The sequence below is a fragment of the Opisthorchis viverrini genome, assembly GCF_000715545.1.
Source record: "Opisthorchis viverrini unplaced genomic scaffold opera_v5_265, whole genome shotgun sequence".
Lineage (NCBI taxonomy): Eukaryota > Metazoa > Platyhelminthes > Trematoda > Opisthorchiida > Opisthorchiidae > Opisthorchis > Opisthorchis viverrini.
The window spans coordinates 651,087-665,168 of record NW_008751920.1 but is presented as its reverse complement, the minus strand read 5'-3'; the positions used below and the strand labels follow the sequence as shown (position 1 = coordinate 665,168).

Here is a 14,082-nt window from a genome sequence, read left to right as displayed (position 1 = left end):
CGTTTTCTAATCGCCTCGTTACTGACACGCTGACGCCATCCGAAACCAGCCACGCTTCTGAGGCATCGGTGGTCGAAAACCTGAAGACGCCTCACATCATTTGCCCACAGAGGCCATGTCTCGCACCGATACAACAAACGATAGGCGACTGGTAAGTCACCTCCCCGTCACATCATCACCATCATCGACAGCATGACATCAGTGTTCAACACCGATATTTCACTGTCGTCACAACAGTTTATGCATCAACCAACTTCAATGAAACGGACTGGCTAACCTAGCTTCCCTATGAAGTCAGTGTCATGCATAATGATTGATTCGAAAATCATGGGCTTCTCGAAGAATGTCGGATCCAGCAGGTTACTCTGGACATGCAAGCAATCTTCTATGATACTCCATGGATGTTACAGAGGAAAACGGTCATTCTGAGTGTTGAACATGAACTTTAGCTGGCAAAAAGCAAAAGCAAAAAGCACTGTCAAGTGTCGGTGCTCAGGTTTTCATCTCTCAAGTACAGCTGAGTGGATTTCCAGTGATTAGTAATGGTAACCTACTTACCCCTGTCAGGAAAAAGCTCCTTCATCAGTTGGAACATTTCCCAGAATCCGAGACGCAACACTGCGGCCTTCGTATTATCACCCACAGCAAGCCCATCGGCAATGCCAGCAGCAATAGCCACGACATGCTTAAGTGCACCACATAGTTCGACCCCGACCGCATCCGGCGAAATGACGAGACGGAAATAACTGGTCTGGAAAAGCCGGATTCAGGAAGTCATGAGTTGAAAGTAACGCGAAAAAACAATGAGACGCAAAGAAACTGAATAAACAACATCTAATCATGTGAGGTCACTAACATAAACCGAAGTCAGCAAGCAAAAAATCAAACCCAAAGCTTGGGCTTCAGAACAATTTAGTGTTTACGTTCGGTAACCTAAAAGACATTCAACGTGCAATAAGTGCGTCACGTTCGAAAATTTTCATCAATCTGATTCGAGTTAGACTTTGTCTCTAAATGGTATGCTGTGGTTAGGTGGGGTAGGAGTCAGCAGTCATCATGGAAGGAATACTGGGGAGTTGACTCCTGTCATTTCCACGTTTTAGCTTAAAGTGGTTCTGTTAGATAACCGGTTTTTATCTTCATTGGAAAATCGTTCTGTTGGGCTCCAGGGAACTGAAAGGATCGTTTTACCAACATTCGAGGTACTAACTGTAGTATTAACTCTGTACATCAGTTACTCACTTTGAGCACGTCGAGTGTACTTTTTCTCGGATTTCTACAGACCATGATACTCTTTGCCTATTCCATCTTTGACCAGTTTCTTTTCAAGGCTGATTGTCTCCGAATAAATCCCTTGGATCATTGTACTTTCAACTGACACACTACGAGATTCAACTTCGTCTGTTTGTGCTGTTGTGCCTATCGCTGTTCCAGTGGTTCCGACCATTCCATTTGCGAAGCAATCAAATCCATTTTGATTTTGAGTTATATCGTTGAAATCCTGATCCTTCATGAATCTCACGTAGAAAAACGTTTGCTCAATTGTTTTTGAATTGTCGACGTAGAGCTTTTTCCTTCCCGATTTCCGACCAGTGGCCTAACATGAACATGGACAGTGCGCATATCACTGACCTTTTCATTAAAACGAATCCCTCTTAGAAAAGCGTCTTATGTGCAGCGATGCTTGGTTCTTTGGAACACCGTGCTGCCGCCCAAATATCCCTCTTCCATCTGTGTCCGTCTTAAGCAAAATATTATGGAAATATCTGCCGGCGAATTAAGATGACGTTTGTGACTATAGCACTGCCTACCAGTAGGATGCGGTGATTTTGAAGCGTGTATCTGCGGTTTCCAATGATGACATATCTCTTTTTGTCCCCCACCGTTTCAAACCAGTAAGATATCCTGCCCTGACTAAGTTTGTTATGTATGGTCCCGAAATGGGGAGAAATAGAACTGAACGTTAAACGATTAAGTTCACCAGTTATCCTCGTCTTCCAACTCTGGCTTCATCGCTGAACGAAACTCCTGTAACGCTTGTGTTATCAAGCCGAATCGAACCCAGTAAAACGGAAGCAAAAAATTGCCTCTGCTTTACAGAAGGTGGTTTAGGATTTACTCTCTTTCAACCCACTAGAACCGAGCAATGTTCCTCCAATCCTTTTAAAACTGTGTAGTTCAACGTGTACCAAACTTCCTCATCGCTCCTTCGCCACTTGTGTTTCCCTCTGCATTTTAGGTTTCATATTAGTTTAACTGCGGAACAAGGTGATCCACCCACTCCTAACAACTATTGTCCTACTTCCATGACTCGCTTGAAACATATCAATGGAATGCGAATCACCAGGCGGCCACTGCTAAGCCTCCAACGTCGTAAACTTTTCCGTGGTCATCAACGTGAACTTCGAACAAACACATGGATGACGTCTGTTAAATTACATCCGGTGAAACCGAAACTGTTCTGTTCTCCAAGGCTCTTAACCCCGTCTGGAACGTTGACCTCGTGCCTGAATTTCCTACGACCAAGGCTGATTGGATTGATAGGCGATTGGCCAATAGGAATATGTATTGGCTGTGCACTCGGAAACTCTGAGGGCAATCACTAAATCGGAGCTTACCCAGTTCTTATTTGTCGGTGATTTGATTTCCATCAAGTCGTACTTCAATCATGCATCCGCAATTGACAACACCCTACTTGGTTCATCCCCTACTCTCCACAATGGTTAGCAGTCCGTCAATTGCTCACAGGTGGCACGACTCCTAACGTCAACGACAACATGGACGCTACAGAGATTTCGCAACTGGGGATCAGCAAGTGAACTTAACTTTAAATCATCCAAAACCCATCGCACGCATGTTCTCCTTGGGTCCATTTCCTCTCATTAGACTCAGCCACCATTACTGTTCACTAACGTGTCAACGCTGGGTTTGTTTCCCTCATGTAGTCTTTCTTGGTCTAATCATATAAAAAATCCCCAATAGCATCCAAAAACTGGTTCTATACTGGACTCCCGGAAGTACTTCAACAAATTTTAATTTTATTGGTTCACAACCTAGACTCTGCGGTTTTTTACCGCTACCAACAGTCACTGTTCGTTATAGCTTGCGAATACGGTCCCGTGTCGTGCCGTGTTCATCGTTCCACTCATTACTGCGAAAGTTGCTACCGATTCTAGGTGATTATTCTCCGTCTTTGGACCGAACTCAGCTTTCGGGCTCAAAGGATTTTACAGTGCTGTTTTGTCATGCACTTCAATCAAGGGACTTAACACTCGATATGAAAAACGGCATCTGTTCGCAGTGTCACCCTGTGCCTCTCTGATGCTGAGAGAGATACTTGCTACCGAGAAATGTGAGGCAAAAAGCCAATGCAATTGACCCAGTCCTACGGGACCACATCTAGGCGGTTGATTAGGAGTTGGTGATTTCGGCTCAAGCAACCAGGAGCGGTTGACCACGTACGCGCTGAACACCAGCTGTTGCCTGCCAGCACCGATTTTCAACATAGATATGTCCAACGTATAAACTGATGAGCACAGAAATCAACCATGGGCTCGATTGCATCATGCAGCTATCTCCTACACGTGGAGACCTACAACTCAAGATACCGTTTCTTCCGAGACCGGCAACTTCGTTCCAACGAAGCTATAGTACGTGCACGTCTGACAATTCACTATTCCTCGGAAGCTGGCATGTTTAAACAACTTGAGGTTGCCACAAAACTATCTAAGGTGAACCAACACAATGTCGGTTGTTACTGAAATCCGATCGGTACTGAGTAACTCAAGTCGAATCAAAACAAAGTCGACGGCACTGTAATGTGGACATGCCAAAGGGTGGCAATAAAAACATACCTCAACTAAGAACCGTCCGGGTCGACGATCTCCCAGACAGAGTAACAAAAAGACGGTGTGCACGACAGACGATCAATAAACGGAATGACGCTGACCGCGGCCGACAGTGCACTGACCGCTATTGAGTCCGTAAGAGACGAGAAAGAAAACAAAGAGATAAATGGATGACAAAACCGATGGACTAGGGAAATAAAATAAAAGCCTCGGTTCAAAAATGCCGTATGAACACACAAGAAAGGGTCCTGGGTGTAAAACTAAATGACCAAATTTTGGTCAACAATGACAAAGGACGGGAACAACAAGTACAAGCAAAATAGGGAGAATAAATGAACAGAAGCGATTAAAGGAGAAACATCTGGAAAACAATTATCGCCTGTCGCACTGGCAGCAAATAAGTGGATAAGGTACGATAACATGTTCAGCAAAATAATCCCGTGACGTCCAAAGCTGGTTGTTCGATTTCAGTACGGCCAACTGATCACTGGATTTCGTTGAGATCAATAATATTGACTGGGTTTAAGAAATCCACATGAATAGATAAGGTGCAAGATGATACGAACAGATCCTTCAAAAGTGAAGTGCTGAAGAATATGGGGAATGGTCCAGGGCTCTAGTGGGTCATGACGGTTTGTGAATTCGAGAAGGTTCCTGTAACCGGAAACAGTCATCTGGATCCACTGGCCAGAGGACTGTGAGAGTGCGCGAGATGATCAATGGGAAAGACGACTCAGTCATTCATTCACAGGAGTGCCTTCTGAAGAGATCCGTCATGCACTCTGAAGAGCAATTCAGCTGGTATTCTGCACCACAGCCCCGAAGTCGATGCGTACAGATAAATGAGGTGCAAATCATGGTCGAAAAAAGTAATGGAACGGGTATTCCAATAAACAGCAGCTGACTATTAGACGAAGAAATGCGTGAAATATCCCCTTGGAAACGAAAACACCTCACGTCCGGACGTTTTGTACGAGACCCTCCATATGGAGTGACGATAAAGCTAACATCAGTAACTCAAATATTCAGGAGCAGTACGCGAACATTGAAGGTACCATCACGCTATTGGCCTGGTAGTTGCAGCATCCAAGGTGCTCTCAAGCCTTGTCTCCCACGGGTTGACTGAACACACACACACACACAGAGTGACGGGTTGGTGAGAATGAAGCTTGGTGCGCAGATGAGATTTTTGCTAGAAGGCTGCCTTCGAATCCCTTGATCGTCGAGCGAATTCCTCACTGTCATACGCCAAGTCCCCTGAACGCGTGAAGGTACTCGACAAGGACTTACGTGAGTCTAAGAGATTAAGGTGTCCAGAAAAGCCGCTCCTCCACCTTAACCCGTCGACTTTGTTGTAACTATGGTCAGGGTAGATTCTCTCCCAGCCTGACAACTGTGGAACTGAAAAGTTTTGAAAACATTCGCTCACAGACGTTGAATCGCAAGCAATGCCTCGATTAAATACCCTACCAAAATATTTTTTAAATCAAGATAATTCTGCCATACAGCTTGGAGCATGCTCTGCACCAAAAAAGTGCAGCGTGTTGCTGCAAGATTAGGTGGGATGTAATGCTAGTCCCACGTTGGCATATCAACCAGACGGGGTTGTTTATCTAGACGGCTGTACACCCGGTTGTTCGGTTAAAGACGATATCACCATCGGATAGGCAAGGCCAGCGAGGCTTTGGTCAAACTGCAGCATATGTGGTGCATACGGGTATCAGCTTGTTTACCAAAGATGAAGTTCACAAGTGGTTAAGTAGGCCAGAAACCTGATCATTACGAGGCGAATTCCTCAAACTTTGACGGTGGGCGTATTCATCTGGTTACCCGAGTTTGGTGGAGACATCACTAAAGTAGTGCTGAGGCATGCTGGATAACATTCACAAGATAGATGATAGATGAATGGATGATACTCCGGTGATTGCGTTGGTTTGGAATTGTGCTTGATATGATGGTGATTCGACTCGGGCGAAGAAATCTCTGCACGCAACGATGAGAAGAGTGAAAGTAAGCTAGAGTAGGTCAGGCCATCACTTGACGGGAAAGTAAGGAAGACATAAACAGCGACGGCGGGTGCGTTGGCAACTGGCTTTTCTTGCATAATAGCTTCAAGAGGTTAGATGCATCGCCAGACATGATCGAATCGGGCACCAGACGGCGCGCATCCCACGCGATCACTTTCACTTCCAAAAAAATCATTCAGCTGTAGCACCCTTTCGGTGCGTAACTGCCATGCCATCCGAAGGTTGCACGAGGGCTGGGATACTGCCAGGTTGCCCAAGCCTAGACAAAGGAGTCGAGAGGCAGAGATCGGGTTCGAAACACGGACCTTCCGGTCAATAAATTCGCGCCCTAACCACTTGGGCCATCTCGCCCCCCACCGCTATCCTGTCAAAAATACCAGCCACTGTCTCCGATTCGCTGTTGACAAGTACTGACAGTTGTGGCCGCCGTACAGCATGTACGCGGCTCACAGATGATACTGAGCCCAAAAACCAGTTTGTTTGATGCTGCAAGGATACTTAAACAAATCCAGAAGGCGATACTAATGAATTGTACTATTGCTAGTATGCTCGAAAATGAAAGTTTCGTCCAAATGACGGATAAGAATTTGTTGCCGCTAATATGGTGATCGAAGGGGAACAAGGTACGTTGACTGAGGAGGTTGTCAGTGACACGATGATGACGAGGGCAGTGAGGACTAGGATCCGAACGTCTTACTCTGCTTCCGAAACAAAGATACACAGACACTGAGTTTCCTTGAGTCAATTTGTAATGTTGATGAATGGTCTGATTAATGTGTAGCAAGAAAACCGATGCACCTCTAGGTCAGTCGAATATTCCAAGTTCAAAGATGAACCAAATAAACCAAGTTTCCGTTAAAAATGTCTGGTCAAAGTCAAAATGAAAATCTAGGAAGCCTTAGCACTAGAAAGGGTTAAATTAATGAGAGAACAAACTCTAAGGAATAACCTGAAGTAATCTTTTCGTCTGTTTAGCCAGTTCGAGGTCCGTTGAACCAATCGTTGCCTCGGTATAGTGTTGCCATGCCACTTCAAGCGCAGTAGTAGCACCAATCACGGTCAAACAAGGTCTTCCAGTCTTTTCATGGACAATATCACTGACTAGGCGGAGACAGGTTTCATCATAATCGAGCACAACGCCCTGAAAAACAGTGAATCATGACTGCAGGTCAGAAGACGGTACAAAAAATTCCGAACTAAGAATTGATAGGAATTTATGCACCTATCTATAATAGAAGAGAAACAATAAACTTGCCTTCATCTCTTACAATCCTCGACGGTGACAGTAGCTTCCCGATACGACGGTGACACTTAAGCGCCAAACAACTTCCATCAAGTATAAAAATACCCACGATTTTCTGACCGTTGGAAAATAACTGCAAAATGTAGGTGCGCTGCAGAAGCAGCGTAAACAGTAAGTCTGGAACAAGAGCTACAGAGTTCCAGAAAAATGCCCATTGCAGTTTTTAGTAAGCAATTATATTCAGCAAAATGTGGCGAAAGGAAAACAGTTACGCCTCAGGTATGGATGAAAGCAACTGTGATTAAATGCTGTGACCCAATGTATTCCGGATATGGGGTGACAATTACCTTCCCGTTCTAGTTAAGAACGGGAATGATGAAGGATAAATAAACCATGAAAAATCATCGACAATGTGGCAACTGGCAGTTCTACTCCAGACGAAACTGACAAAATAGAATCACGTATAAGACATGAAAGAATCCAAACTCTATCAGCTCAAACCCGATTGATTGCGTTGTATTACTTTCCCGTGATGGCGGTAAGGCTCAGCACCGCAAAGTCACCAAACTGAGGGATTTCGAAGACTATAATTAATTCCACTGGCTGAACACATATTTAGACTGGCATTGATATGGCGTCCAGATCACTACATTTACTGATCCAGATGGGAAGTGGAGAAAGCGTCGGGTCAAAGGACGGATATGCAACGAGACCTGAAGCACTCACAGTTCCAGTGTCTTGTAGGCTACTCAGGTCTGGAATACAGGTCTAAGGTAATTACGTGAAACTTTCAAAGACAATCGCCTGCTATCGAACCCACTGGTGTACAAGTCAATTTTAGTTGGTGCACATTCTTTTGCGAGCTCACATCTTCTAAGCAACCCGTTATTAATCGCAAATTTTCACGAAATTAACGTATCCAGAAGTTCAGAAATTAGCACTCTCTTGCTTTCGAAACATGGTGTCATTTCGGCACTCCGATTTCAGTGAAAAAAGACCAACACACTGAAAACCCTACATAGGTTAAAGCAGATATTTCTTGATAGCATCGAGTAAATAGATACTTGTCTGGCCATAATAGACAAGAAGTCGTGGTGTCCTGAAAGTCGAATGCGACCCAAGGTGAGCTCTTGGAGTGTAATAGGTCCCATTGATCCACTGTGGAAAATTACTTGGGTGGAACTCCTGAAAATCAAAGGATTTCTACCGGGTGGCGGCGTTGACCACATTTTCACACTCCGTCAGGTGTTCGAGCCACGTCACATGTGCAGACGACCCACAATCTTGGTATACATTGACTTCAAGGGTGCGTTGGATTGTCGGCCGGTCAAGGAAGCTTTTGGAAAGATCACCAAACGCTCTCAGACACACAAGTATGCGAATATAATGATTGAATTGTGTTCACAAACTTCTGGAGCATACCCTGTTGAGCGAATGCAGTTAATAGCTTAACTTTGCTAATTTGCGTCACTTGTGGCGTCAAAAAGGTGTACCACCGGGCTACAGTAAGAACTGTGTTGTTTCATGGCTGCGAGACGTGGTCTCTGCGGACAGATGATGTGGGGTCTCTTCAGGTTTTTGACCCCTGATGCCTCAGGAACACTGCTTATTTGGGATGGCATCAACAAATTCGTCACTGAGCAATTATAAAACGGGTATCTGGTTGTGTAGCAGATACTTCAATCGCGGAAAACATCTAGCACCATCAAAAATGGTGCCTCAGCTATTTCCTACGCATGCCGAAACAGTGCCTGTCGAGACGAGTGTTGTTCACTGTACCTCCTTCAGAATGGCCCGAACCGCAAGGTAGACAATGTATGACTAGGTAGAAGGGCGTTAAAAGGATTACCAAAAGTTTGGGTGCCGTTGGTGTTGTGCGCCCTCCAGGATGGGTCTGCGTGACCCCTCTTGCGCTTGGCTGGAGATATTGCAAGAACTGGTGACTGATCGAAGTCGGTGGTGCTCGTGCTGTCAGTTCCTTTCAAGATTGTCCAACTGAGTGTTTGGAGGTGTAGGCACTTCAGAATGCCTGACATAGGCCAGCACCAGGTCCCTTCCCCCAGCAACTCTTTTTCTCTTATTTTCACCCGAAAACATTAAGTATAATTAAATGAACTTTGTGGTTGTACAGCAGTGAGCATCAGTGTCAACACTGATGTTGCTGTCTCCAATGATGAAGATGATGTGTCGAGAAAGTAGGTTGCCAGATACCATGTCAGTTCTGACGAAAACGCTTACTCTGCCACTGGTTTTCAGCTTGGTTGGTACAGGTTCATTCTGATGAATGGTTTCATCATATATATATATATATATATATATATATATACATCGCGACCAGAAGACACGTTGAAAAAGCTACCTTAGGTTATGCGGTGTAACTTTAAGGCTCCTGTTTAGAAGGCATCCGAAGAACCAGTGGTGCACCATCGCGGCCATCCATTACTGGTATAGTTTTCCTGGCTTGAATAAGAGCTGACGATCTCGACGACGTTTACTTGGTGTGGTCAGATGATAGTGATATACGCATATTTTAACACATCTGATGACAGACTTGGTGTCTAGCCAACCATGGAGTGGGCGAAATGGGCCGCTTAGAGCGCGAATTTACTGACCGGAAGGTCCGTGGTTCGAACCCGATCTTTGTCTCTCGACGTCCCCTGTCTAGGCTTGAGCGACCCGGCAGTATCATAGCCCTTGTGGCTCCCTCGTGCGGCATGGCAGCTAGGCACCGAAAGGGTGCTACAGCTGAATGATCTTATTTTTATGCATCAACAACCGTGGTATATCATGCATATCAACCATGGAGTGAGAAAGGGACTCACAGGTAGAAAGTGAAAGGACGAGCTTAGTCATTAAACCAGTCAAAACGGCTCGCATTTTCTGGACGGTAGTAGTAGTGAAAAAGGTGCCATCATTAATCTCCAAGGCAACAACCTTCCCGAATTGGAGAACTTTGACACCTATTTCAGGCTGACCTTCCCATATACGGTGGATGTGTTCGATCGTGGAGTTGAATAGCGACGGAGGAACAGGTTATCTTGCAATAAGCAACCCGAAATGGTGGAGAAATGAGAAAGCCTATCGTGATCCCTAACAGCCAGAGGTTTGATGATAAATGACTTCAGCATCTGCAAATATTCCTCAGGTTGCGCAAACTCATCCGATCTACAGAGGCAAACGCTGCCATGCCAGCCAGGAAAACAATGATAGTTGATCTATGGCACGTGTAACCATGATCTGACAGCTGGCGAAGAGTGAAGATTTCATTGACAAAAGTAAGGCATGAGCAGAAACTGGTCGAGTTCTCACGTATCCGTTCTTATCACGAAGAAGACGCCAGCGATTCAGATGCAGGTGATATTAATTTTATGCCTCGATAGCTGTTATGACCCTTACGTGAAGATTTCTTAAAGATGGATGACCAGTGTATGTTGAGGGATCCGTTTCTACGGGGCAGACTTTATGGAAAGTGCATCAGTGCTCTCGAAATCGGTAGCCCTAATCCTTAAGAACAGTCCGATTCACATCATCAGAACTCTGTTTTATAAAGTTTCAGAACACCCATCCCACTGTAAATCTTCTCTTGCGTAGGAGAATCCATGAAGAAAGGCCAATGCATCAGGGCTAAACGAACCAGCCACTGTGTGGAAGGAACTGTCAATGGATTTCCATCCAGTGTTCCAGGCAGCTCCGGATATTTTGGGCTGCAGTACCACCCAAGTGAAGAATCAATCGCTAACACCTAGACGTGTTCTACTGGTTATATGTAATCTAGAACAGTTTCTGAGAGCTCAGCTACAAAGCAGCGGCCCACATCTCGAAAGCACAGTTGCACCGCAGACTCCTGTTAATCTAGTGTCTCAAAGAAAGGTGTGCAACCTCGTATAGGCTGTCTAGTGGTAGTAGGTAACGTATATCATAGTGATAGAGCGCACGAGAACTCAGTGGCCATCATGTCTTTAGGTTAAAGACTACTGCCATGGTTCACATCACGTATGTGTGTCCAACGTTGTTCTGATGGGAAGACCAGGATGGCGGCTAATTTCTTTAGTCGGAATGCTCTGACAACCAGTTCTTGTATGCGCGTTGTTATCTTCAAGCCCCCGAAAGCACCGACAATTCTGTAGCACTCGCAAACTGCCCTTTTTCATGCTCAGTATCATCTTCTTTTTCCCCCATCATTATCAGTCACATCGCTGTACAAAAGTTTGTTTTACTGAAATACAACCGCTACCGCACGCTCGTTGGCTCCTACGTGACTTTGAGACTTTTGCAGAGTGACTGTTGTTGTGACCGCCGGTTGGCTATATTTGACCGCTGCCAACACTAAACGTGAACAAACATTTCAGCTGCAAACACTGGACTAATATATTCACGCTTGGATTAATATATTTCGACCACCGGGGATCTGGGATACCAGGAAGATAGAACTATTCTTGGTGTGGTGGTTCAACGGAACACGCAAGTACGGAGTCTCCTATTTTGAACTGTGAGTCAAGACTTACTTGTATTTTTCCCTTTGTGACTTTATATCTGGCTTACATCAGTAATTTGTTCAGTTCACTAGACTCCATAGGGCCGTTAACCACTTCAATTTCGCAGGAACTAACGCGAGGGCAGAGTCTAAACTAATCGTACATGTAAGTGACAGATTTGTACACTAGCTCGCCACTTGTAATGGCGCTCCTGTCAGTTTCCATCCAGATTGCCTGAAGAAGTGTTTGCAGGTGTAGGCACCTGGGAATGAGTAGAGTTAGCTAGCACTAAGTCTCCTTCTCGTCCACTTTTATTCTTTTCTCCACAATAAGGCATGCAATAAAATCATGATTGTACGACAGCAAAGCATCAACGTTGAACACTGATGTCTTACGTTCGCTGAGCGTCAGCATTCCTTTAACCTTCTATCTACTTGCTGTTCTCTCGTAGCAACTCGTGTCGGGTAAGTACATGTCCGTACCACAATCGTACTTGGTGTCCAGTATTGAGCATTTGATGCGCATTGAGATTATACCTATTCGATTGTCATTTTCCGTTACAAATGGCGTGACGTGATTGTTAGTTTAACGTACAGCGCTAAATGCTCAATGTCTATCTCATAGAATTAGTGCAAGGTTTGCTGATAGCACGTAAGCGATGCAGCGAACTATTGACTTACTTTGCAAAACGAAATGAAGTAGCTCGTAGGCAGGACATATCGTTGAACCCGCTCAACTAACCACGGAACGAACTTGGCCGGATAAGCAATGGCAATAATGTCCGAGCGCGAAACTATGTTTTTCAAGTCGGTCGAAGCAACAAGATTTTCAGGAAGTTTAAATCCGGGAAAGTACAATGAATTGACATGTAATCGGTTGATGGAATCTGCCAGACATTCACCATCATATTTTTCGTTGTACACATACATCATTACCTACATCGAGTAAACTCGCTGAAATGCCTCCAATTTACACCTACTGTGTCCATGAATTCGGATGAATCTTTGATGTTCTGGGCTATCAATCGGGCAATTGCAGTAGCCCAAGCACCGCAACCGAGCACGGCCACCTGCTTCATGGTGGAAATTGCGAAAATGTAGGAACCCCCGCCAGAGTCCAAGGTCGCTATCTCAGTTCACAACGGAAAGCATGATGACTCAGTTCGGGAGACTCGCAGGATTTATATACTAGTAAGTAGTCTGATGGTGCTAGTGTCAGAAGAACATGTTTTGGATGCTGTTCAGAACTAAAAATACGGGAAGCAGTTGTTCCTTACCGCTGGTTGCAGCGTTTGTGACAGTGAAGCCAATAGGCGGTATATATTAGAAACGCTTTAAATTGTTAGGTAGCACACAAAGTTGCTGTTGAGCCTAAGCACATTTCAGGAGATTCAAGCGCTACAAGTGATCTTCCCCTGAAGTTGGGTGACCGTGTTTCGAACGAGTGCTCACGTTAGCTATTAACCCATGTTATTAACCCATATCTGGTTACTGAAGTAGGGAACAAACTAGGACCAGTGAAAGGTAGGTGTAGGTGCGTGAAAAATGCACCAAAATAATAGGATGAAAAATTTATGGAAGTCCGAAAAGCTAGGACGGTATGTTTTTGTAAATATGATACTAGGATATTTAGTCTTGTTCAGAGAATCTTGGAAAGGCCTCAGGAAGGGCAATCCGTGTGTAGTCCGAATATGGTATTACCGGTTAAGTGAAAGCTTGGGGGCATATATTCAATAAACAGTCAGCAACAAAACAACAGATAGTGGCCCACCAACTGGAGGAGTTCTGAATGTAACGGGTAGGTGGATCTGTACGTAAGGGTTTATTTTCACGACAGGTGAGCGGATTAAGCTGGACACTCATTCCCACGGGGAAGCAGTTTTCGAGAAACAGCTAAACGGGTTTTTTGGAAAGTGTGAACCTTCTCACTACTTAGCGTTATCTTTGGAGACCCTCGTGAATGGATCTATATCGACAATGAAGTGCTCCCCAGGACCCGAACTTTATGATTCCTCTCGAAGTCTTCAAGGTATTGGCCGCGGGGATTCACTTTGTGGGTACAGACGATAATATTAGTAGATGTGCTGTCTCGAAAGATGAAAAATCAGTCTGACAGCCATGTGGACATCTGTCCTTGGGAGAGCAAGTTTTGGTTAAACGAGGTGGTCTGGGTGGAAGAAGCGACAGAGAGACCTTAGATCCACCGACATCCCTTGAAAAGTCTCCACAATTTTTAGCCAGGTATGCAATAATTATTTAGTGTCCCAGAATAAACCTGATATAGCTGAATCCCGATATTTGTGAGATGAGAGGGTCAACGAATATAAGTCGGTGACGAGTTAGACAAACCGATCACGTGGATTTAACCGAAGTCTGAGAGCAAAGAGTGAGCGGAGGACAATTAGCGGATATTCGGAAATTCTCATTTGTGTGATACGAGGTGAAATATGCTAGGTCTTCGCATTTTTCGGCCAAAAGCAAAAGCGGGTG

General features: G+C 44.8%; 1 protein-coding gene across 1 annotated transcript in view; it reads right to left on the bottom strand.

Annotated features, from left to right (window-relative positions):
- The window catches only part of T265_09231 (hypothetical protein), a gene marked incomplete at both ends in the record, with an annotated part of 24,488 nt that extends 11,817 nt beyond the window's left edge, over window positions 1-12,671 (bottom strand). Inside the window, 4 exons of the mRNA XM_009175250.1 lie at window positions 559-751; window positions 6,825-7,016; window positions 12,274-12,528; window positions 12,573-12,671. Coding sequence (XP_009173514.1) covers window positions 559-751; window positions 6,825-7,016; window positions 12,274-12,528; window positions 12,573-12,671 — 739 coding nt within the window. The remainder of the gene's footprint in view (window positions 1-558; window positions 752-6,824; window positions 7,017-12,273; window positions 12,529-12,572) is intronic.
- Between the last annotated feature and the right edge of the window lie 1,411 nt (window positions 12,672-14,082).